Genomic DNA, 27,921 nt, shown 5'->3' on the forward strand with positions numbered 1-27,921 from the left:
TAGAGTATCTTGGGGTCTTGTTCACGAGTGATGGAAGGGCGGAGCAGTTTCCCGAGAGAAACTCAAAGTAGAACTTCTCTTTTTGAACACAAAAACTTGCTTTCGCTAATATTCACAAGGGTTAAACCATATTTTTTTGCCATGTAAATATTACTCAAATAACTTTTGATCCCAAGTTTGTATGGATGACACAAGAGATAAATGTTTAGGTTCAAGTTGAAAGAGTTAAAATCTTTTTCTTTAGTGTGTGTGACACAAAACATACACCACAAATAAAGCACTCCCTTTACAACATTGACACATAAACGACCGGAAAACATTACAACGAAATGTACATCTGTCACAGGAATTGCATTTTTAATTTTTTAGGGCGTTGATGACATTGATGACATATCTAATATATGTTTTACTTTCGGAGGAAATTAAAAAATAATATAGTAAGTAAGTAAGTAATTGTTATTTGTATAGCGCTTTTCCAGATCAGGGTCACAAAGCTTTTTCACATCAGTACCATGATTGAATAAACAAATAATCCTAAATATTCTAAATCCGTCTATGGTTATTTTTATCTTATTTTGTTAAAACTATATCAAATATTTTGTGTTAAATTATATATATATAAAGTCGCTTCCGTACTCCTACCGACAGGAGGCGCTGTCCAACTCCCTCGCAGCTCACAAACATTCCACTTCCGTTCCTGTCAGCTTTGTTTTGGAGCTCCCTCAGCTGATAGTGGCGTCAGGATGGCAGAGGTGTCTGCGGCTCCATCGCGGGCGGAACGGAAAGCGAAAGAAAGGGCACGAATGCTACAGCGGGAGAGTCAGAGGGAGATATTTCGCTTGGTAAGAATGTCTGTCTTCTTCGTCGCTGCCCACTGTTGACATGGTTCCTGCTGCAGGTCGGACGCGTGTTGAAGAAGCCAGAGGCGGACAGGTCTGAGGAGGAGGCGGCGGCGCTGCTGCTCCACACCGAGGCTGCGGAGGAAGTGTGCAGGAGACAAGTGAGGAGAAGTGTCCTCAAGAGGAAGCAGGAGGAGGTGAGAGGTCAAGATGTTATGAAGATTTAACACAATCATTTTGACTTATCTTGTTGAAAAGTAACGAGCTATATGTGTATTTGGCATCAATCTGGCGATAAGATCTGTATCATTGTACAGGAACAACGATACGATATATTGTGATACTGTAGGAACAAGTATATATTTGTAGTATTCTCGAGTACTTGACTCTTGTGTTGCAGAATTTACAGACCACTAGCTCTTGATCAAGACGTAACTGCTTTCATTTGTTTTCAAACCAAAGACGTATCTAAAACAAGCCGCTGGAGTCGACTGTATCCTCTCATCCTCAGTCATTGCCAGGATCTAATTTTTTTTTTCCCCCCTTCAGCTGCAGGGGAGGAGTTAATGCTATTTGAAGTTGAATTGCAACTCATAAATGAATATTTACATGGAAATTGTAAATAAAATGTATTTTATAGACACTGTTAAAATATAGATCATAAGTAAGTAAGTAAGTAATTTTTATTTATATTGTGCTTTTCCAGACCACGGTCACAAAGCGCTTAAACAATCAAAACAATATTCAATAAAGTATATACTTTAAAGGGCAAGTTAAACTGATAACACAACAGGAGTTCCAGAAAATCAAGGAAAAGCCTGAACAAATAAAAACGTTTTAAGATGTTTCTTGAAGGAGTCAGTAGATCATCAAACACAGAGGGAGAGGAAGATCGTTCCAAAGCTTAGGAGCAACAGCCTGGAAGGATTTCTCTCCTCTGGTCCTGAACCGTGTTCAGGAACCATCAGTAGATTCTGATCCACAGACCTCAGAGCCCAAGCTGGGGTGTAAGGCTGGATCAGATCAGTGATGTAAGGAGGAGCCTGAGAAAAAATGTTGATACATTGGTATGGAATTGTATCCATATTCCTTTACAGCCCTACTTTTAATACTGACTTATGATTGACAGCCCTTCAAGAGCATTCAGCCCATAGATTTATTTATTTTCTGTTTATACTGCAACATTTCTTTAGATAAAAATTACAAACAAACTTTGATAGAACTCTCTGAGACCCGGAAAAAATAAACTCTGTTATTAAAGGGAGAGCAGAAGAGTTCAAAGAAATGTGTAAACCTTCATTTAATATTGTAAAATAATTGCACAATTAAATTAAACAATACAAATAAAATTTGTGATGCCTTTTTATTTTCTTTAATTATTATCATTTGTATTAATTAATTAATTTTCCTTTAGTAATTATTGTTGTTTGTCTACTGTCAATGTCTTTGCAAATTATGTGAAAAGTGAAACTTAATCGCTAAAGGATTATTATACTTTATTATATATTATAATTGATTATAAAAAAAATATGATATATTGTTATACGTTATTAAAGGGACATGATGGATTTCCCTCTCTGTATTTCAAGGTATTTGACTCTGCAGATGAAGTCAAGAGTAAAGTCCGGCAGTTGGCGGCGGCGATCAAGCAGTCGAGACATGTGGTGGTCTACACTGGAGCTGGCATCAGTACGGTCAGTCTTTCATCTTCTCTCTCCACCCATCACCTTCCAGGTTGTGGCTCAGTTTATCTTCCGCCTCAGGCCGCCTCCATCCCAGACTACAGAGGCCCCAACGGGGTGTGGACGCAGCTTCAGAAGGGCCGGACAGTGAGGTGACCAGTCTTTTTGACATCTTTGATCTGAAGCGAAATGTGTTTAAATCACATTTTGATTCTGTTCTAAACAGCTCGTCTGACCTCAGTAAAGCAGATCCCACCTTCACACACATGTGCATCAGAATGTTGTACAAGGAGATGCTGGTGAGACAAGTGTTTTAATAAATGGGTGTGTGTATTTACTAGACTCTGGTGATATGATAAGTATCACGACAAAATGTATTGTAGTAACAAGTTTATATTTGTAGTATTGTCGAGTACTTGAATCTGGTGTTGTTGAATTTAAAGAACACATGACTCTTGATGAAGTCGTAACTGCTTTTGTTTGTTTTGAAACCAAAATATGTCCAAACATCAGCTTTAAAAGCTGCTGGAGTCGAATGTATCCTCTCGTCCCTATGACATTTTATGATAATGTGTCTTATTTTTATTTTAATACATTGTATTTTAATTAATCTCTTATTTCATTTGTGTTATTTTATTTTTATTTTATCTAACGCCACCACAACAAATTCCAGTGTTTTCTTTATAACTCTGGCATTAAAAGTTTTCTGATTCTGAAGATGCTGGAGGTGACGGTATCCTCTGGTCCTCAGTCATCACTCGCAAGAATTAATTTATCCTTAACCTGTTGAGGATGTAATGATGGCATGAAGAAGTAATTACCTTTTAATTGTAAAAATGTAATTGCAACATGAGTAATTGTTCTGGAAAAACTAGTTTGTGTATTAATATGTGTTATTATTATTATTATTATTATTATTATTATAACTATATCGTATAACTTTTTTCACTGCATGATTAATTCAACACGTATTAATGTTCAAATGTTCTATTTCTGTTTCTCCTGTGAACTTGCTGCTGTTAAAAACCCAACATTTCTCGCTGTAGAACGAATGAAGAAACGTCTTCTCTTCATTATTGTTGTTGCTCAGGTCAAGCATGTTGTGTCTCAAAACTGTGATGGACTTCATCTACGAAGTGGTCTTCCTAGAGCAGCCCTGTCGGAGCTCCATGGAAACATGTTTATTGAAGTAAGAGATTCCTTTTTTTTAATGTCTTCACATGAATTGAAATATAAAGACATCGTTGGATAACAGAGGTCGAAGTGTTATAATTACTTAATTGAAAATTGAAATACAGGAACTTACAGGCGTTTCAATTAAAAAGAGAACTAGATTTAGACATGAGCTGGAACCTCAAACTCGTCAAAAACAAACTGGGCTAAAGTGCGACATGCATCTGTCTCTTTGGTGTTCCTCACAAGCTGTTCCTCCCCCCCCAGGTCTGCGTTTCCTGCTCTCCTGTCAGGGAGTTTGTGCGGTTGTTTGACGTCACGGAACGAACGTCTTTGCACCGACACGGGACGGGACGCAAGTGCACCCACTGTGGAGGCGAACTCAGGGACACCATCGTGCACTTCGGAGAGCGGGGGACCCTGGAACAACCTCTCAACTGGAAGGCAGCTGCAGAGGCAGCGGAGAATGCAGATGTCATCCTCTGCCTGGGTTCCAGTCTGAAGGTATTTATGATGGTGCCATCATCGTGATTGGCTGAGAGTTTGATCATGTAGTTCAGTACTCTTTTGGTACAGTCTACAAGCACTATTTACCAACAATTATTTAGGTCATTTAAAAGGATATTAAAAATGATAATAATGGATTTAGAATGATTGGAATAAGAATATTAAACTCTAATTCATTTTGATTTTTTTTCATTGAATTTAATTATTCAATATAAGGTATATGTAACTATGGATAATTATTTAATCAAAAATATTACAATTATTGACTACTATTGTTAGAAAACTAAAAAATAAACATTTCAATAAAATAAATGTACAGCACTGATGTGTTGTCAAAGTGGTTTCTAAAATCATTGATGATAATCACATTAATAGTTTTCCAAAGATTCTAATCCATCGTCTTAGTCTAATTTTACTACGTGATAATGGTTATTTCTTCTTTTTTATTATTCATTTATTCTTTTTATTTTTTCACCGTTTTTTTTTTTTAAACTCATCCGGGTTTTCAACAGTTTCCTCTTTGATTTATAACTTGTTGTGGTTCTTTATCTATGTTTTTTTTCATGGATTTTTGTTGTGGTTCCATTGTCAATTTAGGCCTTTCTAATCCTATATGTTAATGTGTTGTTTTTTTTCATTATTTAAATCCTATTTTATGTTGCCACCACAAATAAACGGTGTTATACATAACAACACTGGCAATAAAAGTTTTCTGATTCTGATTAAATGTCTCACATTTCCCCACCGTGAGTAGTGATGGTCTAATGAAGCTTCATGAAACAGTGTCACATTGTTTAGAGGTCAGTAGGTGGCGGCATCAGTTTAAAAATTATGTTTCATTGGAACAGTTGTTCCAAACAAAGAAAAATAGTGCAGAGACTGCCTTCTAGTGGACTGTGACAATAATGACACTGCTTCATGAAGCTTCATCAGACCAACACTAACCATGAGACAAAAAATGAATATCTTATTTCTTACAATGTAATTAAAGTTATACAAATGATTAGATTTAGATGATCTTCATTTCTTTACAATCTGACAGTTTCTGACTGCATAAACAAAGACAATAGATGAAGGGCCGCAAGTTTGAAACGACCCTAAATTTAGTAATAAACAACTGCCTTATTGATTAAAATGTAATTTATTTTGGAGAAAAAGGGCAAAAACACTCTCATAAAACATTGTAACAATTCTATAGTGGTGAAATCAACATGCGCAGCTCCTTACACTGTAGTCGCCTTCATTTTTCTATCCGAACACATTTGTGTTTCATTGCAGGTACTTAAGAAATATGCTTGTCTGTGGTGCATGAACCGACCAGCCAGCAAAAGACCAAAGCTCTACATAGTCAACCTCCAGGTGAGTTATTTCGTCTTAAAATATGTTTTTAATTCTAGAGAATGTAATTATGATGAATAAAATGATTCTCCATGCTGCTCTCACCATCAGTGGACCCCGAAAGACGACCTAGCTACGTTAAAAATCAACGGCAAGTGTGATGATGTCATGAAGCTTCTCATGGACGAGCTGAACGTCATGAGTCCATCGTACGACAGGTGAGTTGGTTCATTAGTCGTATCTACGGCTGCGTCTTTACACCTACTATTGTATGAAGGGTTGACAACATCTACGCTGCCGAGTAATGTTACGGAGCCTCACCGACTAATGTTACGGAGCCTCGCTGAGTAATGTTACAGAGCTCCACTGAGTAATGTTACGGAGCCTTGCTGAGTAATGTTACAGAGCCTCACTGAATAATGTTACGAGCCTCGCTGAGTAATGCTAGGGAGCCTCGCTGAGTAATGTTACAGAGCCTCAATGAGTAATGTTACAGAGCCTCGCTGAGTAATGTTACAGAGCCTCACTGAGTAATGTTACAGAGCCTCACTGAGTAATGTTACGGAGCCTCAATGAGTAATGTTACAGAGCCTCGCTGAGTAATGTTACGGAGCCTCGCTGAGTAATGTTACGGAGCCTCGCTGAGTAATGTTACAGAGCCTCACTGAGTAATGTTACGGAGCCTCGCTGAGTAATGTTACAGAGCCTCACTGAGTAATGTTACGGAGCCTCGCTGAGTAATGTTACAGAGCCTCACTGAGTAATGTTACGGAGCCTCACTGAGTAATGTTACAGAGCCTCACTGAGTAATGTTACGGAGCCTCGCTGAGTAATGTTACAGAGCCTCACTGAGTAATGTTACGGAGCCTTGCTGAGTAATGTTACAGGGCCTCGCTGAGTAATGTTACAGAGCCTCACTGAATAATGTTACAGAGCCTCACTGAATAATGTTACGAGCCTCGCTGAATAATGTTAGGGAGCCTCGCTGAGTAATTTTATGAAGCCTCGCTGAGTAATGTTACGGAGCGTCGTTGAGTAATGTTACGGAGCCTCGCTGAGTAATGTTACGGAGCCTCGCTGAGTAATGTTACGGAGCCTCGCTGAGTAATGTTAAGGAGCCTCGCTGAGTAATGTTAAGGAGCCTCGCTGAGTAATGTTACGGAGCCTCGTTGAGTAATGTTACGGAGCCTCGCTGAGTAATGTTACGGAGCCTCGCTGAGTAATGCTAGGGAGCCCCGTGTATTTAATCTAATAACTACCAGAAAGGCTTTGATGTAGTTGCTTGATTGGAAACTGAACCCTCTAGTGGTTATGTAGTGCAACTGCTTTAGAAAGATGATAAATATCTGAGGTCTTTCGTTTACAAGACGTTTTCCCACAAAGAAAGTTAAAGGTAAACACCCCTATTCTATGCTATCTTTGGTTGTCTAGGTCATGTTTGGTGTCTTTGCTTCTCGTCCCGACTGTCGTTTCTGATCTGCTCAGGTCCGAGGACCCCATCTTCACCCTCGCCACGCCTTTGCTGCCGAACGACGGGGCCAGCCACACCCGTGAGGTCATAACTCGCCACTGTTGCGATCACGACGTCTCCAGTGACCCCGCAGACGCCGCGGCGGTGCAGGGAGGATGGTTTGGACGCGGCTATGGTAAAGGGAGGAGAAAGAAAAAAGTTTAGTGACAAAGACACGAATACATGTGAAGGTGCTTTCATTATGACTGTGACTTTTTACATTATATTTTTTATATTTCTATATGTGTGGCAGCTAAGTGTTACACACTCCTTGTGACACAACTGTTTTCTTCACATTCCTCACATGTCTTTATAGACTTTTTTTTTACTGATTTAATGAAGAAATGGTAACTTAAGTTATGAGGTAACAACAGTCCGACAACATTCTATTAAAATGTGTTTACAGAGTTTACATCCTCAGTGGTGCCACTCATGCTACATGTTGTGTTGAAATGAAGCAGTCAGTCTTATACGGGTCATACGAACATTCTTTATGGTGCATAGATTTAGATTTCTTTTTGTTTACTTGAGCCTTTTTTTTTACGCTTGCATTTTTTGAATATTGTGGGCCAACAAACAGGTTTACATTCATTTTGGGATAGATGTATCATTTCTCAGGTATGACCTTTTATTTATTACTTTGTTACAAAGACATGTCTTTTGGAAAATAAATGCTTCGGAAATGTTTTTTTCTTACTCGATATTCCTCCTGTTTGGTGATTTATCCACTTGCTGCAACTTGTTGATACATTTTTATTAAAAGTGGTGGATTTAAAAAAGGAAAAATGTGTTTTCAATCATTTTAAAAAGGTGGTAGAAATGTTGACCCTGTTAAAAAACACTATTAAGTTGGAAAAATTATTTCTCTTGGCTGGAAAAAAATATAGTTGGCTTTTATAAAATAATTATGAAAGTATATCAGTGCCGAATGGTTGAGTTTAACATTTTAAATGGTGTTTGATTTAGAACATTTAATAAATAGAATTGATTTCCAATTTTTGTAATTAGAATATCAAACGCCACACCCGCGTTCCAAAAGTGTTAGAACCACGAAATTAAAGTTCCTTGTTATTTGACAAGTAATACGCTTGAAAAGCTATACAAACATTATTTTAAATCATTATTCATTACCCGGTAAATGTGACGTCAATTGTCAGTGGGTCGTGTTATCTCCTCGTCGCTCATTGGTCAACAACGCTCACGTGACGTGTTACGCAATGTTCTCTAGTGGGGCGGAGGTCGACGCTTCAGTCGTGGTGTCGCGGGGGTTGATCTTGTAACTATTTCAACTTTTCCCAGCGTTTTTAAAATTAAAAAATACTTTTATATTCAGGTACATTTGTTTTAACTTGTCGTTTTAACATGATCAAAAACGGGAGCCATGCTAGCGCCGAGCAGCAGCAGGAAGCCGGCTGTCAGACGCCGGCGGGATCGAGCTGCAGTCCCGAGAAGAGAAAGCGACTCGTCCGGTTGTGGTGCGACGGCTGGTGAGTAAAATACGTTTGTGTATTAATATTCCTCTTAACCGCCATAACTCCTTAAAATTACTTTCCGCGAAAAAGAACATTCCGGTACATGTAGCTTCCCATATTGATAGCATGCTAAGCTAGTTAGCCAAAGCAACTACAATAATACTGTTTTGTTTTGTCTGACTAATAAAGTTGTGTTTGAATCGATCCTCGTATCTTCCGGTTCGAGGCCCGTCCTTGATAACGAACGCGTTATTATTGTCGTCACGTGACCCACTTCTTTGGCGTAATCCGAACCAACACCATTCATTTATTGAACTATAAACCTGTCATATTGTGACGTGTTTTTATGAGTCTCTTCTCACAACATTAGCGCTGAATTTATCAAGCAAACGTACAGATTTATTTTTATATCAGAGGTGTAACTATATATTTTTCAATACCTTCTGTTAAAGTCAAACGTAGTATTTATACAAACCAAAAATCATGTATTTTTTCTTTTAAATAAATGACATCATCATCATGAATTTAACATTTCAACTCACTTTTAGGGTTGAGAAAGGAAGGAGGGGAGACATACTACCATGTTCCCTGAATAAAGTATATAAAATAAAACTCTTTTTACTTATTCATTTAAAGTTGGAAATTATTTCCTCGTATTAAACGTAAAAAGGTTGAGGTTTTAATTCATACATTCTCTTTTAGAATCACTTGAGCTGGATGGCAGTGTTGAAATGTTCCGTCTCATGTTGTGTGTAAAAATAACACGTCGACCTCTGTGATGTTGAATAAGTGCATAAACTGTTCAATGGAGACGTATATATATATATATACACAAGACACATGTAGAGATACACACTCAGAGTTGATTCAACTGCAGCACATGGTGTGTGTGTGTGGAAGAAGAATTACAAGTAAGGATTGTTTGAAAAAAAAAAAGATGAATTAAAAAATGTTCTGTTCCTGTATTTGTGATTAAATCAAGCTTTTTATTTTGTGTTCAAAGCTATGACATGGTGCATTACGGACACTCCAACCAGCTGCGACAGGCCAAAGAAATGGGAGATTATCTCATCGCAGGAGTTCACACAGATGGTAACGTTTTTCTTTCTGACACCTGCAACAAATCTTTAAATCTTCATCCAGTCCCCCAGAGTCATTTGATGCCAAATACTTCGCCTGAAGACGTTGTGCAAATGTGTTTTTGATGCTTTCGTTCTTAAATATTTTAGTAAAACATCCAAACAAATCATGTATTTAACTTTATTTTCTTCTCATTTTGTCGCCTGCACCAGTTTAGATGCAGACGTTCATGAGTCATACACAACTTTTGTTCTGTATATTATACACGTAAAATATACACACATTATACATGTTCAGTTTTAGTTCATCTTTATTTAAACTATTTTCATCTTTATTCAAATTAGTCACAGTCAACTAGTTACACTAAGACTCCTGATTGGGTTAAAAGCAGGTGCTCTTGATTGGATGGAACAAAAACTGAGGACCGTTTTGGAGACACCTGATCATACTTATTCAAGCTGTTTATAACTGTAAATAATCAAGTTTAATCTTTAATTAAAGAGTTTATAACTGTAAATAAGCAATTTTCATCTTTAATTAAACAGTTTATAACTGTAAATAATCAAGTTTATTCTTTAATTAAACAGTTTATAACTGTAAATAAGCAATTTTCATCTTTAATTAAACTGTTTATAACTGTAAACAAGCAATTTTTATCTTTTAATAAACTGTTTATAACTGTAAATAAGCAATTTTTATCTTCAATTAAACTGTTTATAACTGTAAACAAACAATTTTCATCTTTTAATAAACTGTTTATAACTGTAAATAAGCAATTTTAATCTTTAATTAAACTGTTTAAAACTGTAAACAAGCAATTTTCATCTTTAATTAATCTGTTTATAATAATAATAATAATCTCTATTTATATAGCGCCTTTCTAGACCAGGGTCACAAAGCGCTGTAGACAAGCAATTTTCATATTTTAATAAACTGGTTATAACTGTAAATAAGCAATTTTCATCTTTTATTAAACTGTTTATAACTGTAAATAATCAATTTTCATCTTTTATTAAACTATACCAGTAAATAAGCAATTTTCATCTTTTATTAAACTGTTTATAACTGTAAATAAGCAATTTTCATCACTGTAATCAAACTATTTTCTGCAGTTAAAACAAGATGTTTTGTTCATCTTCATGGTTTAAACTCCTGATAAGGACGTACCATTGTTGTTCTCGTGACCAACAGTCTGATTGTTTTCAGAGGAGATCTCCAAACACAAGGGTCCTCCGGTCTTTACTCAAGAAGAACGCTACAAGATGGTGCGCGCCATCAAGTGGGTGGACGAGATCGTGGAGGGGGCGCCGTACGTCACCACGCTGGAGACTCTGGACCAGTACAACTGTGACTCCTGTGTGCACGGCGGTGAGTGGGCTTTCATGTCTGAGATCCTTCTGGTGAAGACATTTTTTAATAAAGAAGATTGTTTGTGTGTAGATGACATCACACTGACGGTGGATGGGAAGGACACGTACGAGGAGGTGAAGCGAGCCGGACGGTACAGGGAATGCAAACGCACTCAGGGAGTCTCCACCACTGACCTGGTGGGACGGATGCTGCTCATGACCAAAGCACATCATAGCAACATGGTACGTCGTCGTCAATGCAATCCCTGTCATTCTTCCTGAGATTTGAAGACTAATGACATCTGTTTATTGGGTCAGAATAATCCGGAATACCAGCAGCACGCAGACAATTTCGGGAAGGTGGGTTCAGTGTTTTATTTTTAACGTATTAACAGGATCCTATCAAGTTTTGGATTATACTTGGAAAAGTAAGGAAAATTGAAGGAATTCATTTATAGTTTAAAATGTTAAAATCTTGATATTTTTAATTCACATTTTGCCTTTATGTATTAAAATATATATTTTTAAATAATTTAATTCAATAATTTGTATTTTGTAAGTTATTCCCTTTTTTTAATAGTTTAATAAAGAAAAGAAAAATGAATATTTACATATCATTGTTTTTATTATTGGAATTACAAGATGAAACTATTAAAAAAAAAAAAAAAAATTGAATTTTATTAGCGAGAAGCTAAAAAAATGTATTTTTTTTTTTTAAATAACTGTTTAATTAAAAAAAACTTTCAACATTTGAAATCAATTTGTTCAATATTCTGATGGCACTGGTATACTCTCGTAGGGTCCAAAGGGAACCAGCCCCTGGACCGGCGTGTCGCAGTTCCTGCAGACCTCACAGAAGATCATCCAGTTTGCTTCAGGGAAGGAGCCTCAGCCCGGAGACTCCATCATCTACGTCGCCGGCGCCTTCGACCTCTTTCGTATCCTTCTTGAAACATAAAGACATTCTCGATTTGCTTTTGACGTCTCGTGGTTTAGTCCACAAGATGGCGCGAGTAGTTATTATGTCCACGTCCTTTAGAGAAGTGTTGCTGCTCTACAGTTCTGTCTTTGCCTTAACTTGGGATCCTGCCAGACATCGGTCACGTGGACTTCCTGGAGATGGTCTACAATCAAGCGGAGCGGCCGTACGTCATCGTGGGACTCCACTTCGACCAGGTGTGTAACTCTTGACGATCAATAACCTAGAAAACAGAAAATGTGTCAATCAAATGACCGGCTGCATTATTTTCATTACCTTTATTTTGTTGGTCGCAGGAAGTGAATCGGTACAAGGGGAAGAACTATCCCATCATGAACATCCATGAGAGGACGTTGAGCGTGCTCGCCTGTCGGGTGAGTTTACACGACTTTTGAGAGATTTTTTAAAGTTTGGAATTTAAATGTAAGTTTAAATGACTTTACAGTACGTGTCTGAGGTGGTGATCGGCGCCCCCTACGCTGTGAGCAAAGACCTGCTGGATCACTTCAAGGCGAGGATCAGTATTTGTTTTTTTCTGATTAACAAGTGTTATATCGCCCCCTTGTGGACAGAACTGCAAAAGGCAGGTTGATAAACGTGAGTTTGTTCTGTAGGTGGACATCGTGTGTCACGGCCAGACGGAGGTGTTTCCTGACAAGGACACCTCTGATCCTTACGCAGTGAGTATTTTTAAGAAGATTCCTTCCTTCATTTTTTGTTAATAATTTAAAAACATCAATAACTTCCTTGACTTGTGTTTTCGCGTGTTTATGAAGCATGATTCACTCGATGAGTCGTTTTAATGCATGGTTCTGCCGTCTCCCGCCAGGAGCCCAAGAAGAGGGGGATCTTCAGGAGCATTGATAGCGGGAACAACCTCACCACGGACGTCATCGTCCAGAGAATCATCAAGAACAGGTCACATGATCTCCTCTGTTGTCGACATTAACAGACCTTTCATTGTATCGTTTATATCGCTGTTCACAGACTGACCTTCAGATAAAATAAGTAATAATAACATAGTTTCTCTCAGATTTAGAGACTTTGTATCAAACTGTGACTGGGGTGTGCTTTGATACAGGGACGAAACATAGGGACAATGTATTGCAATATAATGAGATACTGTAATAACAAGGATATATTTGTAGTATTGTGGAGTACATGACTCTGATGTTGTAGAATTTAAAGACCACATGACTCTTGACAAATTTGTTTTGAAACCAAACTATGTCTAAACATCAGCTTTAAAAGCGGCTGGAGTCGACTGTATCCTCTCGTCCTCAGTCAGAGCTCAGATCTGGCAGGGTTTCATTGTTTTTAATGACTGCTGCCGGGGGTTTAGTGGCTACACAAAAACAAACAAACGCAGAATTGGCATGTCAGTTGTAAAATAAAATTATCACTGGTTTGTTTGATAAATACTTCTGAAGTACTCGGATGTGTAAATAATAAATCACTGCAGTGATGTCGAATAAGAATACTGTGTTGTAAAAATATTATTTTCATATATCAATATTGACTCACATCCCTAATGTGTGAGCAAATATTTGTTTTAGAATCATTTATATGAAAAACTTTGACAAAAAAAAAAGTTTTTTAATAGTTTGTTTCTACTCATTTTCACTAGTTAACAGGTTAATTTCACGAGTAAACCTGAGTGAAACGAGTGTGTTGAGTCTAAGACTAATGTAGGGGAAAAGCCCTTTTTTTTCAAAATAAAACACCTTTCAGACAGTATTAATCAATAGAACATAAATGATATGCATTATTTATTTTTTAATGTGTGGCCTAAAACCAACGTTCTAAATCCCTCATCCCTGACTTCCTGTGACTCTGACAGGCTGCAGTACGAAGCCAGGAACCAGAAAAAAGAAGCCAAAGAGGTGGCCGTGATCGAGGCCATGAGGAGGAGAGAGCAGCAGAGTGCGGACGCACACCAGGAGGCGCAATAGAGACTCTGCTCCACCGTCATTTATACTGAGGATTTCGGGGGAAACCGTCCCTCACGCTGCTTCTGTGGACGCCACTTTTCTAATAGGATTCCATCAGAATCTAGGAAACTCTTGAACGTATCCCATTTATTTTAATCTTTTTTTGTTGATCACCGCTTTGTAACTTATTAACAACATCTTAATGTGTGTCTCGTCTTTAATTGATCTCTTGTTGATCAGGTTTAAACTGTGTTTTAATCTAAATAAAAAAAATAGGCTGTCAATTACAGCAGTGCCACGTGAAGCTAATGCTAAATAGCTATAGTGTAATTGACGTGTCTGACAATCACGAGCTAACTGTGCTAACGGTGTTGTTGTTTATACAGGAAGTGATGGTCGCCACTGGTCCTTGACAAACGTTGAATGTATTAAAGGATGTGTGTGTGGGAGAGTCACATGGTGTCTGTCTCTGAACTCACAGGAGTCTCTGTTGAATCAGCAGAGCCCCACGGTCCACTGACTCCATGAAATGAGGCCACAGCAGTGCAGAGACGGCAGATCTATTCAGGCTCCGACTGGAGCTAAGACCCGGGAACTAGAAAAGAGGGGTTTTTTTTCGAGTCTAGCTGTTCATTTGATTGAAACCAAAGTCAAGAACGAGCCACGTTAGCTCATTGCAAACGGTTCGAATCACTAGTTTGAATCAAACTCACCAAGTTAGACATTCTAGATTTAGGCTTTTCATAAGAAATATAATGGACAGTTCCAGCATTCAATATATTACGATAAAATACATTTATTAAGCCTTACCTTCCAGCCAATTGGAGTTCAAGTGAATACGAGACAATTTTTTTTTTTTTTATGTTGTTGCTAATATGAATCTACTTTTCAATGTCAATTTCATTTTACCAAGTCGGCCACAACCGACAAGTGCCGCACATAATTAAAACCAAGGTAATACAAATATAAATTTAACCAAAATCTTATTTAAATATATAATTAAAAGAATATGTTACATATTTTTCACAGACATCAGAGGGAACGTAATTTATTTGTATTATTATATTTTTATTATACATTTATTTGTATTTCTTTCATATAATTTCATTCTCTTAAACCACCACAAAACATGTCCGTGTTGTCTTTACAGTGGCCGTAAAAGAGTCTGATGTCACCCAAACCCTTTTTAGGAGCCAAGGTCTCAAGTCCTTACACAATTTCATACGATCTATTAGTTATTTGGAGTCTTTTAAGGCAAACAATAGTATTAAAAACTAGTTTTATTCAACTTGAAAAGTGGAAATGTTTCATTTCCATCATCAATTTTGTTCTAATTTCAATTGAATGTATTTTAATAAAAAATAAAAGTTGCCATTTTCTGTTGAAGGTTTACATTTTTCTAAATTGTCGTGGAATATGTAATAAAATAAATTGATATTTGTATGTACAGTACACGTAAATAACAGCTCTGAAATGTTCATCTTTAATTAAACTGTTTATAACTGTAAACAAGAAATGTTCATCTTCAATTAAACTATTTATAACTGTAAACAAGCAATTTTCATCTTTAAATAAACTATTTATAACTGTAAACAAGCAATTTTCATCTTTAAATAAACTGTTTATAACTGTAAATAAGCTATTTTTATTTTTAATTAAAATATTTATAACTGTAAATAAGCAATTTTCATCTTTAATTAAACTGTTTATAACTGTAAATAAGCTTTTTCATCTTTAATTAAACTTGTTATAACTGTAAACAAGAAATTTTGTTTACAGTTATAAGGTCTTAAGTCCTTACACAATTTCATATGATCTATTAGTTCTTTGGAGTTTTTTTTAAGGCAAACGATAGTATTAAAAACTATTTTTATTCAACTTGTTCTAATTTCAATTGAATGTATTTGAATAAAAAAGTAAAAGTTGCCATTTTCTGTTGAAGGTTTTTCTAAATTGTCGTGAAATATGTATTAAAATAAATATATATTTGTATGGACAGTACACGTCAATACCAGCTCTGGCCCCCGGAGCACAGGAGCCACTCCCGCCTCCCAGGTGTGAGACCTAAAAGTGCGCCCTCAGCGGTCCCACCTCCACGTCACTTCCCAGGGAAGTCCAGAACTTTTCCGTCTGTGCTGGAGGCAGTGGGAGGAGGAACCCCGAAGTTTTTTGGTTCTTTGCCGAAGAGGCTGAAGCGAGGGTTCGAAGTCGGACGCGTTGGTGCGTTCACGGCTCACACGCAGATCCAGGAAATCTCGCCCTCGGAGCGGGAGCGTTGACCCGGAGGAATATGGACCTTTCCTGGACCTCATAGCGAGTCTCTGGGGCTTGACCTGAGTCTGGACCCCCGACCAGGGGGGGGATGCGTGCTCGGCATGGGTCTGTGTCTCGGTACCGAAGTCACAGAGGAGCAGAAGCGGGCCAGGATCCAGAGCTCCAGGATAGACCGGGACCTGCACGAGTCCGCCAAGCGAGAGATGAACACCGTGAAGATCCTTCTGCTGGGTGAGGGTTTACTGGAGACCATCACGTGGAAGTCAGTTGAACCACTGAGATTATTCTGAGGTGTAAACAAACGCTTCAGATAAATGTTGACTTATCACTTCATGTTTATTTTTCTTAGTTTAAATATGTTCACTGACTTTCACAAACACGGTTGAGTAGTTCTATGGGCTAATATTTGTCTCATACACGTTTGTAAATACAAACCAAATCTGAAAGTAGTCAATACTTTGCACGTGTGTTTTGATATCCTCAAATGTAATACTTGTAACTTTTTGTTATTTACAAATTACATTTTTTTTATTAGCAAAAGAAAAAAAACAAATATTTGTAAAACTTAAAAATTCTGTTTGTGAAATTAAATTTACTTTTGTGAATCAGCAATTACACACATTCTTTTCGACACATTTGTATGACAAAAATCTTCAAAACTGAGGTTCACATAGCAGCCACTAGTGGGTACCGTTGGAATCGACATTAACCCTTGTGTTGTCTCGGGGTCAAGGTGACCCGGTGACCTCCGTGACTGCATATGTATTTATGGAAGCCAGGTAGGCCGTTCACCTCGACCCATATGCAACACAAGGGATACCTCAAACACATTGGTGTTTCCACTAGACGTCCTTACAAGAGGAAAAACTATAGAGATGTACGGAGCCAGACATGATACGGTTAAAAAAAACAAAACAAGTTGTGGACTCGACATCATTTATATCCTTTGCCCTATCTTTTACAATTTACAAGTTACAAATATGACAATTACATTTACAACACACATGCATACTATTGACTATTTGCGGATCACCCTCTGCGCAATTACAAATATTTATGAGACGAATATAAACCCATATATTATCTCACAAGTGGTAATAAATGTGTGATAAATATAATTCACTTAAATATACAAACATGGAGCATAAAATAACATTTAAAATATGTTTTCTATAAATTGTTTAAGTCTATGTTAGTGAAAATAATGTAAATCTGAGGAAAGTGATGAAAATCAGATTTTGAGTTTTCAAGCGGAGATGTTTGAAATTATGCAATTTAAATGTTGTTTTTAATTTCATGTTAAAAGTGTTGCATATTAATTGGCCATAAAATACACACATTTCCTAAAATTGATAAGCACTGTTTCATCCAGTCGTCAAATACTGTACATGTCAGACTAAAAAAGACAAAACATCATTAGCTGAAGAAAGGATTGACAGCTGTCTAGCAAAAGGTACTTAAAATAAACATTAATTTTAATGTAATAATGATATATATTTTTTATTAGAAATAACAAATAAGAGTTTACAATATACACAACATTCTATGATTTTCTTTCTTTTTCAATTTGTAAAAAAAAACAAATACAAAACAAGAAAATGAAAAAATTCAATATATTCATATATATATATATGAATCCATCACTATATTTAAGCCACGGTGCAGCCCAGAGTGTGGTCAATATAAAAGTCTCAGCTTAATGCAAACGTGGTCGTCGTCTGCAGGAGCAGCTGAGAGCGGCAAGAGCACGCTGGTGAAGCAGATGAAGATCATCCACAGTCAGGGATTCACCAGACAGGAGCTCAGCAGCTTCAAGGTAGGAACACTTGATCAGAAAAACGTTTATGGACACAAACGTGTGACACAGTATGTTTGTGATTCTGAGGGAATCCATAGAGAGAAGTTCAACAATCGAGGTGCAGCTGAGTTAAGATGGATGTGGTTTGGAAATAAGAAATAGTGTAGTGATGCAAGCCAGGAATTAAGTCTAAAAGAACATGCAAAGGTTTTCTTAAATGGGACACATGTGGCACACAGGTATGACACTAATCACACACTAGTAAAACATGTGGCACACAGGTATGACTATAATTGCACACTAGTAAAACATGTGGCACACAGGTATGACACTAATCACATATTAGTAAAAGATGTGGCACACAGGTATGACACTAATCGCACACTAGTAAAACATGTGGCACACAGGTATGACACTAATCGCACACTAGTAAAACATGTGGCACACAGGTACGAAACTAATTGCACACTAGTAAAACATGTGGCATACAGGTATGACACTAATCGCACACTAGTAAAACATGTGGCACACAGGTGCGAAACTAATTGCACACTAGTAAAACATGTGGCACACAGGTATGACACTAATCGCACACTAGTAAAACATGTGGCACACAGGTATGACACTAATCGCACACTAGTAAAACATGTGGCACACAGGTACGAAACTAATTGCACACTAGTAAAACATGTGGCACACAGGTACGACACCAATTGCACACTAGTAAAACATGTGGCACACAGGTACGACAGTAATTGCACACTAGTAAAAACATGTGGCACACAGGTACGACACTAATTGCACACTAGTAAAACATGTGGCACACAGGTACGACACTAATTGCACACTAGTAAAACATGTGGCACACAGGTACGACACTAATTGCACACTAGTAAAACATGTGGCACAGAGGTACGACACCAATCGCACACTAGTAAAACATGTGGCACACAGGTATGACACTAATCGCACACTAGTAAAACATGTGGCACACAGGTATGACACTAATCACATATTAGTAAAACATGTGGCACACAGGTATGACACTAATTGCACACTAGTAAAACATGTGGCACACAGATATGACACTAATCGCACACTAGTAAAACATGTGGCACACAGGTATGACACTAATTGCACACTAGTAAAACATGTGGCACACAGGTATGACACTAATCACACACTAGTAAAACATGTGGCACACAGGTATGACTATAATTGCACACTAGTAAAACATGTGGCACACAGGTATGACACTAATTGCATACTAGTAAAACATGTGGCACACAGGTATGACTATAATTGCACACTAGTAAAAATGTGGCACACAGGTATGACACTAATCACATATTAGTAAAAGATGTGGCACACAGGTATCACACTAATCGCACACTAGTAAAACATGTGGCACACAGGTATGACACTAATCGTACACTAGTAAAACATGTGGCACACAGGTACGAAACTAATTGCACACTAGTAAAACATGTGGCATACAGGTATGACACTAATCGCACACTAGTAAAACATGTGGCACACAGGTGCGAAACTAATTGCACACTAGTAAAACATGTGGCACACAGGTATGACACTAATCGCACACTAGTAAAACATGTGGCACACAGGTACGAAACTAATTGCACACTAGTAAAACATGTGGCACACAGGTATGACACTAATCGCACACTAGTAAAACATGTGGCACACAGGTACGAAACTAATTGCACACTAGTAAAACATGTGGCACACAGGTACGACACCAATTGCACACTAGTAAAACATGTGGCACACAGGTACGACAGTAATTGCACACTAGTAAAAACATGTGGCACACAGGTACAACACTAATTGCACACTAGTAAAACATGTGGCACACAGGTACGACACTAATTGCACACTAGTAAAACATGTGGCACACAGGTACGACACTAATTGCACACTAGTAAAACATGTGGCACACAGGTACGACACCAATCGCACACTAGTAAAACATGTGGCACACAGGTATGACACTAATCGCACACTAGTAAAACATGTGGCACACAGGTATGACACTAATCACATATTAGTAAAACATGTGGCACACAGGTATGACACTAATTGCACACTAGTAAAACATGTGGCACACAGATATGACACTAATCGCACACTAGTAAAACATGTGGCACACAGGTAAGACACTAATCGCACACTAGTAAAACATGTGGCACACAGGTATGACACTAATTGCACACTAGTAAAACATGTGGCACACAGGTATGACACTAATCACACACTAGTAAAACATGTGGCACACAGGTATGACTATAATTGCACACTAGTAAAACATGTGGCACACAGGTATGACACTAATTGCACACTAGTAAAACATGTGGCACACAGGTATGACACTAATCACATATTAGTAAAACATGTGGCACACAGGTATGACACTAATCACACACTAGTAAAACATGTGGCACACAGGTATGACTATAATTGCACACTAGTAAAACATGTGGCACACAGGTATGACACTAATCACATATTAGTAAAAGATGTGGCACACAGGTATGACACTAATCGCACACTAGTAAAACATGTGGCACACAGGTATGACACTAATCACATATTAGTAAAAGATGTGGCACACAGGTATGACACTAATCGCACACTAGTAAAACATGTGGCACACAGGTATGACTATAATTGCACACTAGTAAAACATGTGGCACACAGGTATGACACTAATCGCACACTAGTAAAACATGTGGCACACAGGTACGAAACTAATTGCACACTAGTAAAACATGTGGCACACAGGTACGACACCAATTGCACACTAGTAAAACATGTGGCACACAGGTACGACAGTAATTGCACACTAGTAAAAACATGTGGCACACAGGTACGACACTAATTGCACACTAGTAAAACATGTGGCACACAGGTACGACACTAATTGCACACTAGTAAAACATGTGGCACACAGGTACGACACTAATTGCACACTAGTAAAACATGTGGCACAGAGGTACGACACCAATCGCACACTAGTAAAACATGTGGCACACAGGTATGACACTAATCGCACACTAGTAAAACATGTGGCACACAGGTATGACACTAATCACATATTAGTAAAACATGTGGCACACAGGTATGACACTAATTGCACACTAGTAAAACATGTGGCACACAGATATGACACTAATCGCACACTAGTAAAACATGTGGCACACAGGTATGACACTAATTGCACACTAGTAAAACATGTGGCACACAGGTATGACACTAATCACACACTAGTAAAACATGTGGCACACAGGTATGACTATAATTGCACACTAGTAAAACATGTGGCACACAGGTATGACACTAATTGCATACTAGTAAAACATGTGGCACACAGGTATGACTATAATTGCACACTAGTAAAACATGTGGCACACAGGTATGACACTAATCACATATTAGTAAAAGATGTGGCACACAGGTATCACACTAATCGCAAACTAGTAAAACATGTGGCACACAGGTATGACACTAATCGTACACTAGTAAAACATGTGGCACACAGGTACGAAACTAATTGCACACTAGTAAAACATGTGGCATACAGGTATGACACTAATCGCACACTAGTAAAACATGTGGCACACAGGTACGAAACTAATTGCACACTAGTAAAACATGTGGCACACAGGTATGACACTAATCGCACACTAGTAAAACATGTGGCACACAGGTACGAAACTAATTGCACACTAGTAAAACATGTGGCACACAGGTATGACACTAATCGCACACTAGTAAAACATGTGGCACACAGGTACGAAACTAATTGCACACTAGTAAAACATGTGGCACACAGGTACGACACCAATTGCACACTAGTAAAACATGTGGCACACAGGTACGACAGTAATTGCACACTAGTAAAAACATGTGGCACACAGGTACAACACTAATTGCACACTAGTAAAACATGTGGCACACAGGTACGACACTAATTGCACACTAGTAAAACATGTGGCACACAGGTACGACACTAATTGCACACTAGTAAAACATGTGGCACACAGGTACGACACCAATCGCACACTAGTAAAACATGTGGCACACAGGTATGACACTAATCGCACACTAGTAAAACATGTGGCACACAGGTATGACACTAATCACATATTAGTAAAACATGTGGCACACAGGTATGACACTAATTGCACACTAGTAATACATGTGGCACACAGATATGACACTAATCGCACACTAGTAAAACATGTGGCACACAGGTAAGACACTAATCGCACACTAGTAAAACATGTGGCACACAGGTATGACACTAATTGCACACTAGTAAAACATGTGGCACACAGGTATGACACTAATCACACACTAGTAAAACATGTGGCACACAGGTATGACTATAATTGCACACTAGTAAAACATGTGGCACACAGGTATGACACTAATTGCACACTAGTAAAACATGTGGCACACAGGTATGACACTAATCACATATTAGTAAAACATGTGGCACACAGGTATGACACTAATCACACACTAGTAAAACATGTGGCACACAGGTATGACTATAATTGCACACTAGTAAAACATGTGGCACACAGGTATGACACTAATCACATATTAGTAAAAGATGTGGCACACAGGTATGACACTAATCGCACACTAGTAAAACATGTGGCACACAGGTATGACACTAATCACATATTAGTAAAAGATGTGGCACACAGGTATGACACTAATCGCACACTAGTAAAACATGTGGCACACAGGTATGACTATAATTGCACACTAGTAAAACATGTGGCACACAGGTATGACACTAATCACACACTAGTAAAACATGTGGCACACAGGTATGACTATAATTGCACACTAGTAAAACATGTGGCACACAGGTATGACACTAATCACATATTAGTAAAAGATGTGGCACACAGGTATGACACTAATCGCACACTAGTAAAACATGTGGCACACAGGTATGACACTAATCGCACACTAGTAAAACATGTGGCACACAGGTACGAAACTAATTGCACACTAGTAAAACATGTGGCATACAGGTATGACACTAATCGCACACTAGTAAAACATGTGGCACACAGGTACGACACCAATTGCACACTAGTAAAACATGTGGTACACAGGTACGACAGTAATTGCACACTAGTTAAACATGTGGCACACAGGTACGACACTAATTGCACACTAGTAAAACATGTGGCACACAGGTACGACACTAATTGCACACTAGTAAAACATGTGGCACACAGGTACGACACTAATTGCACACTAGTAAAACATGTGGCACACAGGTACGACACCAATCGCACACTAGTAAAACATGTGGCACACAGGTATGACACTAATCGCACACTAGTAAAACATGTGGCACACAGGTACGACACCAATTGCACACTAGTAAAACATGTGGCACACAGGTACGACAGTAATTGCACACTAGTAAAACATGTGGCACACAGGTACGACACTAATTGCACACTAGTAAAACATGTGGCACAAAGGTACGACACTAATTGCACACTAGTAAAACATGTGGCACACAGGTACGACACTAATTGCACACTAGTAAAACATGTGGCACACAGGTACGACACCAATCGCACACTAGTAAAACATGTGGCACACAGGTATGACACTAATCGCACACTAGTAAAACATGTGGCACACAGGTATGACACCAATCACATATTAGTAAAACATGTGGCACACAGGTATGACACTAATTGCACACTAGTAAAACATGTGGCACACAGATATGACATTAATCGCACACTAGTAAAACATGTGGCACACAGGTAAGACACTAATCGCACACTAGTAAAACATGTGGCACACAGGTATGACACTAATTGCACACTAGTAAAAGATGTGGCACACAGGTATGACACTAATTGCACACTAGTAAAACATGTGGCACACAGGTATGACACTAATCACACACTAGTAAAACATGTGGCACACAGGTATGACACTAATTGCACACTAGTAAAACATGTGGCACACAGGTATGACACTAATTGCACACTAGTAAAACATGTGGCACACAGGTATGACACTAATCGCATATTAGTAAAACATGTGGCACACAGGTATGACACTAATTGCACACTAGTAAAACATGTGGCACACAGGTATGACACTAATTGCACACTAGTAAAACATGTGGCACACAGGTATGACACGAATTGCACACTAGTAAAACATGTGGCACACAGGTATGACACTAATCGCACACTAGTAAAACATGTGGCACACAGGTATGACACTAATCACATATTAGTAAAACATGTGGCACACAGGTATGACACTAATCGCACACTAGTAAAACATGTGGCACACAGGTATGACACTAATCGCACACTAGTAAAACATGTGGCACACAGGTATGACACTAATTGCACACTAGTAAAACATGTGGCACACAGGTATGACACTAATCACATATTAGTAAAACATGTGGCACACAGGTATGACACTAATCACATATTAGTAAAACATGTGGCACACAGGTATGACACTAATTGCACACTAGTAAAACATGTGGCACACAGGTATGACACTAATCGCACACTAGTAAAACATGTGGCACACAGGTATGACACTAATCACATATTAGTAAAACATGTGGCACACAGGTATGACACTAATTGCACACTAGTAAAACATGTGGCACACAGGTATGACACTAATCGCACACTAGTAAAACATGTGGCACACAGGTATGACACTAATCGCACACTAGTAAAACATGTGGCACACAGGTATGACACTAATTGCACACTAGTAAAACATGTGGCACACAGGTATGACACTAATCACATATTAGTAAAACATGTGGCACACAGGTATGACACTAATCGCACACTAGTAAAACATGTGGCACACAGGTATGACACTAATCACATATTAGTAAAAACATGTGGCACACAGGTACAACACTAATTGCACACTAGTAAAACATGTGGCACACAGGTATGACACTAATCACACACTAGTAAAACATGTGGCACACAGGTATGACACTAATTGCACACTAGTAAAACATGTGGCACACAGGTATGACACTAATCACATATTAGTAAAACATGTGGCACACAGGTATGACACTAATCACATATTAGTAAAACATGTGGCACACAGGTATGACACTAATCACATATTAGTAAAACATGTGGCACACAGGTATGACACTAATCACACACTAGTAAAACATGTGGCACACAGGTATGACACGAATTGCACACTAGTAAAACATGTGGCACACAGGTATGACACTAATCACACACTAGTAAAACATGTGGCACACAGGTATGACACTAATTGCACACTAGTAAAACATGTGGCACACAGGTATGACACTAATCGCACACTAGTAAAACATGTGGCACACAGGTATGACACTAATCGCACACTAGTAAAACATGTGGCACACAGGTATGACACTAATTGCACACTAGTAAAACATGTGGCACACAGGTATGACACTAATCACATATTAGTAAAACATGTGGCACACAGGTATGACACTAATCGCACACTAGTAAAACATGTGGCACACAGGTATGACACTAATCACATATTAGTAAAAACATGTGGCACACAGGTACAACACTAATTGCACACTAGTAAAACATGTGGCACACAGGTACGACACTAATTGCACACTAGTAAAACATGTGGCACACAGATATGACACTAATCGCACACTAGTAAAACATGTGGCACACAGGTAAGACACTAATCGCACACTAGTAAAACATGTGGCACACAGGTATGACACTAATCGCACACTAGTTAAACATGTGGCACACAGGTATGACACTAATCGCACACTAGTAAAACATGTGACACACAGGTATGACACTAATCACACACTAGTAAAACATGTGGCACACAGGTATGACACGAATTGCACACTAGTAAAACATGTGGCACACAGGTATGACACTAATCACACACTAGTAAAACATGTGGCACACAGGTATGACACTAATCGCACACTAGTTAAACATGTGGCACACAGGTATGACACTAATCGCACACTAGTAAAACATGTGGCACACAGGTATGACACTAATCGCACACTAGTTAAACATGTGGCACACAGGTATGACACTAATCGCACACTAGTAAAACATGTGGCACACAGGTATGACACTAATCACACACTAGTAAAACATGTGGCACACAGGTATGACACGAATTGCACACTAGTAAAACATGTGGCACACAGGTATGACACTAATCACACACTAGTAAAACATGTGGAACACAGGTATGACACTAATTGCACACTAGTAAAACATGTGGCACACAGGTATGACACTAATCACATATTAGTAAAACATGTGGCACACAGGTATGACACTAATTGCACACTAGTAAAACATGTGGCACACAGGTATGACACTAATCGCACACTAGTAAAACATGTGGCACACAGGTATGACACTAATCGCACACTAGTAAAACATGTGGCACACAGGTATGACACTAATCACATATTAGTAAAACATGTGGCACACAGGTATGACACTAATCGCACACTAGTAAAACATGTGGCACACAGGTATGACACTAATCGCACACTAGTAAAACATGTGGCACACAGGTATGACACTAATTGCACACTAGTAAAACATGTGGCACACAGGTATGACACTAATCACATATTAGTAAAACATGTGGCACACAGGTATGACACTTATCACATATTAGTAAAACATGTGGCACACAGGTATGACACTAATTGCACACTAGTAAAACATGTGGCACACAGGTATGACACTAATCGCACACTAGTAAAACATGTGGCACACAGGTATGACACTAATCACATATTAGTAAAACATGTGGCACACAGGTATGACACTAATTGCACACTAGTAAAACATGTGTCACACAGGTATGACACTAATCGCACACTAGTAAAACATGTGGCACACAGGTATGACACTAATCGCACACTAGTAAAACATGTGGCACACAGGTATGACACTAATCACATATTAGTAAAACATGTGGCACACAGGTATGACACTAATCACATATTAGTAAAACATGTGGCACACAGGTATGACACTAATCACATATTAGTAAAACATGTGGCACACAGGTATGACACTAATCGCACACTAGTAAAACATGTGGCACACAGGTATGACACTAATTGCACACTAGTAAAACATGTGGCACACAGGTACGACACTAATTGCACACTAGTAAAACATGTGGCACACAGGTATGACACTAATCGCACACTAGTAAAACATGTGGCACACAGATACAACACTAATCGCACACTAGTAAAACATGTGGCACACAGGTATGACACTAATCGCACACTAGTAAAACATGTGGCACACAGGTATGACACTAATCGAACACTAGTAAAACATGTGGCACACAGGTATGACACTAATCGCACACTAGTAAAACATTTGGCACACAGGTATGACACTAATCGCACACTAGTAAAACATGTGGCACACAGGTATGACACTAATTGCACACTAGTAAAACATGTGGCACACAGGTACGACACTAATCGCACACTAGTAAAACATGTGGCACACAGGTATGGCACTAATCGAACACTAGTAAAACATGTGGCACACAGGTATGACACTAATCACACACTAGTAAAACATGTGGCCCACAGGTATGACAGTAATCGCACACTAGTAAAACATGTGGCACACAGGTATGACACTAATCACATATTAGTAAAACATGTGGCACACAGGTATGACACTAATCGCACACTAGTAAAACATGTGGCACACAGGTATGACACTAATTGCACACTAGTAAAACATGTGGCACACAGGTACGACACTAATTGCACACTAGTAAAACATGTGGCACACAGGTATGACACTAATCGCACACTAGTAAAACATGTGGCACACAGATACAACACTAATCGCACACTAGTAAAACATGTGGCACACAGG

The 27,921-nt window shown here is 38.4% G+C and overlaps 3 protein-coding genes across 3 annotated transcripts in view; all 3 read left to right on the forward strand.

Annotated features, from left to right (window-relative positions):
• Positions 1-718: 718 nt before the first annotated feature.
• On the forward strand, positions 719-7,835 carry sirt7 (sirtuin 7). The gene is made up of 10 exons (XM_087805454.1): positions 719-842; positions 899-1,036; positions 2,429-2,533; positions 2,603-2,673; positions 2,748-2,820; positions 3,612-3,710; positions 3,962-4,198; positions 5,480-5,560; positions 5,651-5,757; positions 7,025-7,835. The coding sequence occupies exons 1-10, from the start codon at positions 744-746 to the stop codon at positions 7,212-7,214; spliced, it is 1,200 nt and encodes a 399-aa protein (XP_087661580.1). The 5' UTR covers positions 719-743; the 3' UTR covers positions 7,215-7,835.
• Positions 7,836-8,288: 453 nt separating this feature from the next.
• Positions 8,289-14,315, forward strand: pcyt2 (phosphate cytidylyltransferase 2, ethanolamine). The gene is made up of 12 exons (XM_087805468.1): positions 8,289-8,536; positions 9,525-9,613; positions 10,808-10,969; positions 11,042-11,193; positions 11,269-11,310; positions 11,750-11,888; positions 12,044-12,126; positions 12,226-12,303; positions 12,375-12,440; positions 12,544-12,609; positions 12,759-12,847; positions 13,770-14,315. Exons 1-12 carry the CDS (start codon positions 8,412-8,414, stop codon positions 13,879-13,881), a joined length of 1,203 nt encoding a protein of 400 aa, XP_087661594.1. The 5' UTR covers positions 8,289-8,411; the 3' UTR covers positions 13,882-14,315.
• Positions 14,316-15,975: 1,660 nt separating this feature from the next.
• Positions 15,976-27,921, forward strand: part of gnav1 (guanine nucleotide binding protein (G protein) alpha v1) — a 40,811-nt gene continuing 28,865 nt past the window's right edge. The window contains exons 1-2 of the mRNA XM_087805480.1: positions 15,976-16,365; positions 17,859-17,950. Of these exons, the coding sequence (XP_087661606.1) occupies positions 16,236-16,365; positions 17,859-17,950 (222 nt within the window). The 5' untranslated portion in view covers positions 15,976-16,235. The remainder of the gene's footprint in view (positions 16,366-17,858; positions 17,951-27,921) is intronic.

The sequence above is a fragment of the Callionymus lyra genome, chromosome 1, assembly GCF_982586985.1.
Source record: "Callionymus lyra chromosome 1, fCalLyr1.hap1.1, whole genome shotgun sequence".
Classification (NCBI taxonomy): Eukaryota; Metazoa; Chordata; class Actinopteri; order Syngnathiformes; family Callionymidae; genus Callionymus; species Callionymus lyra.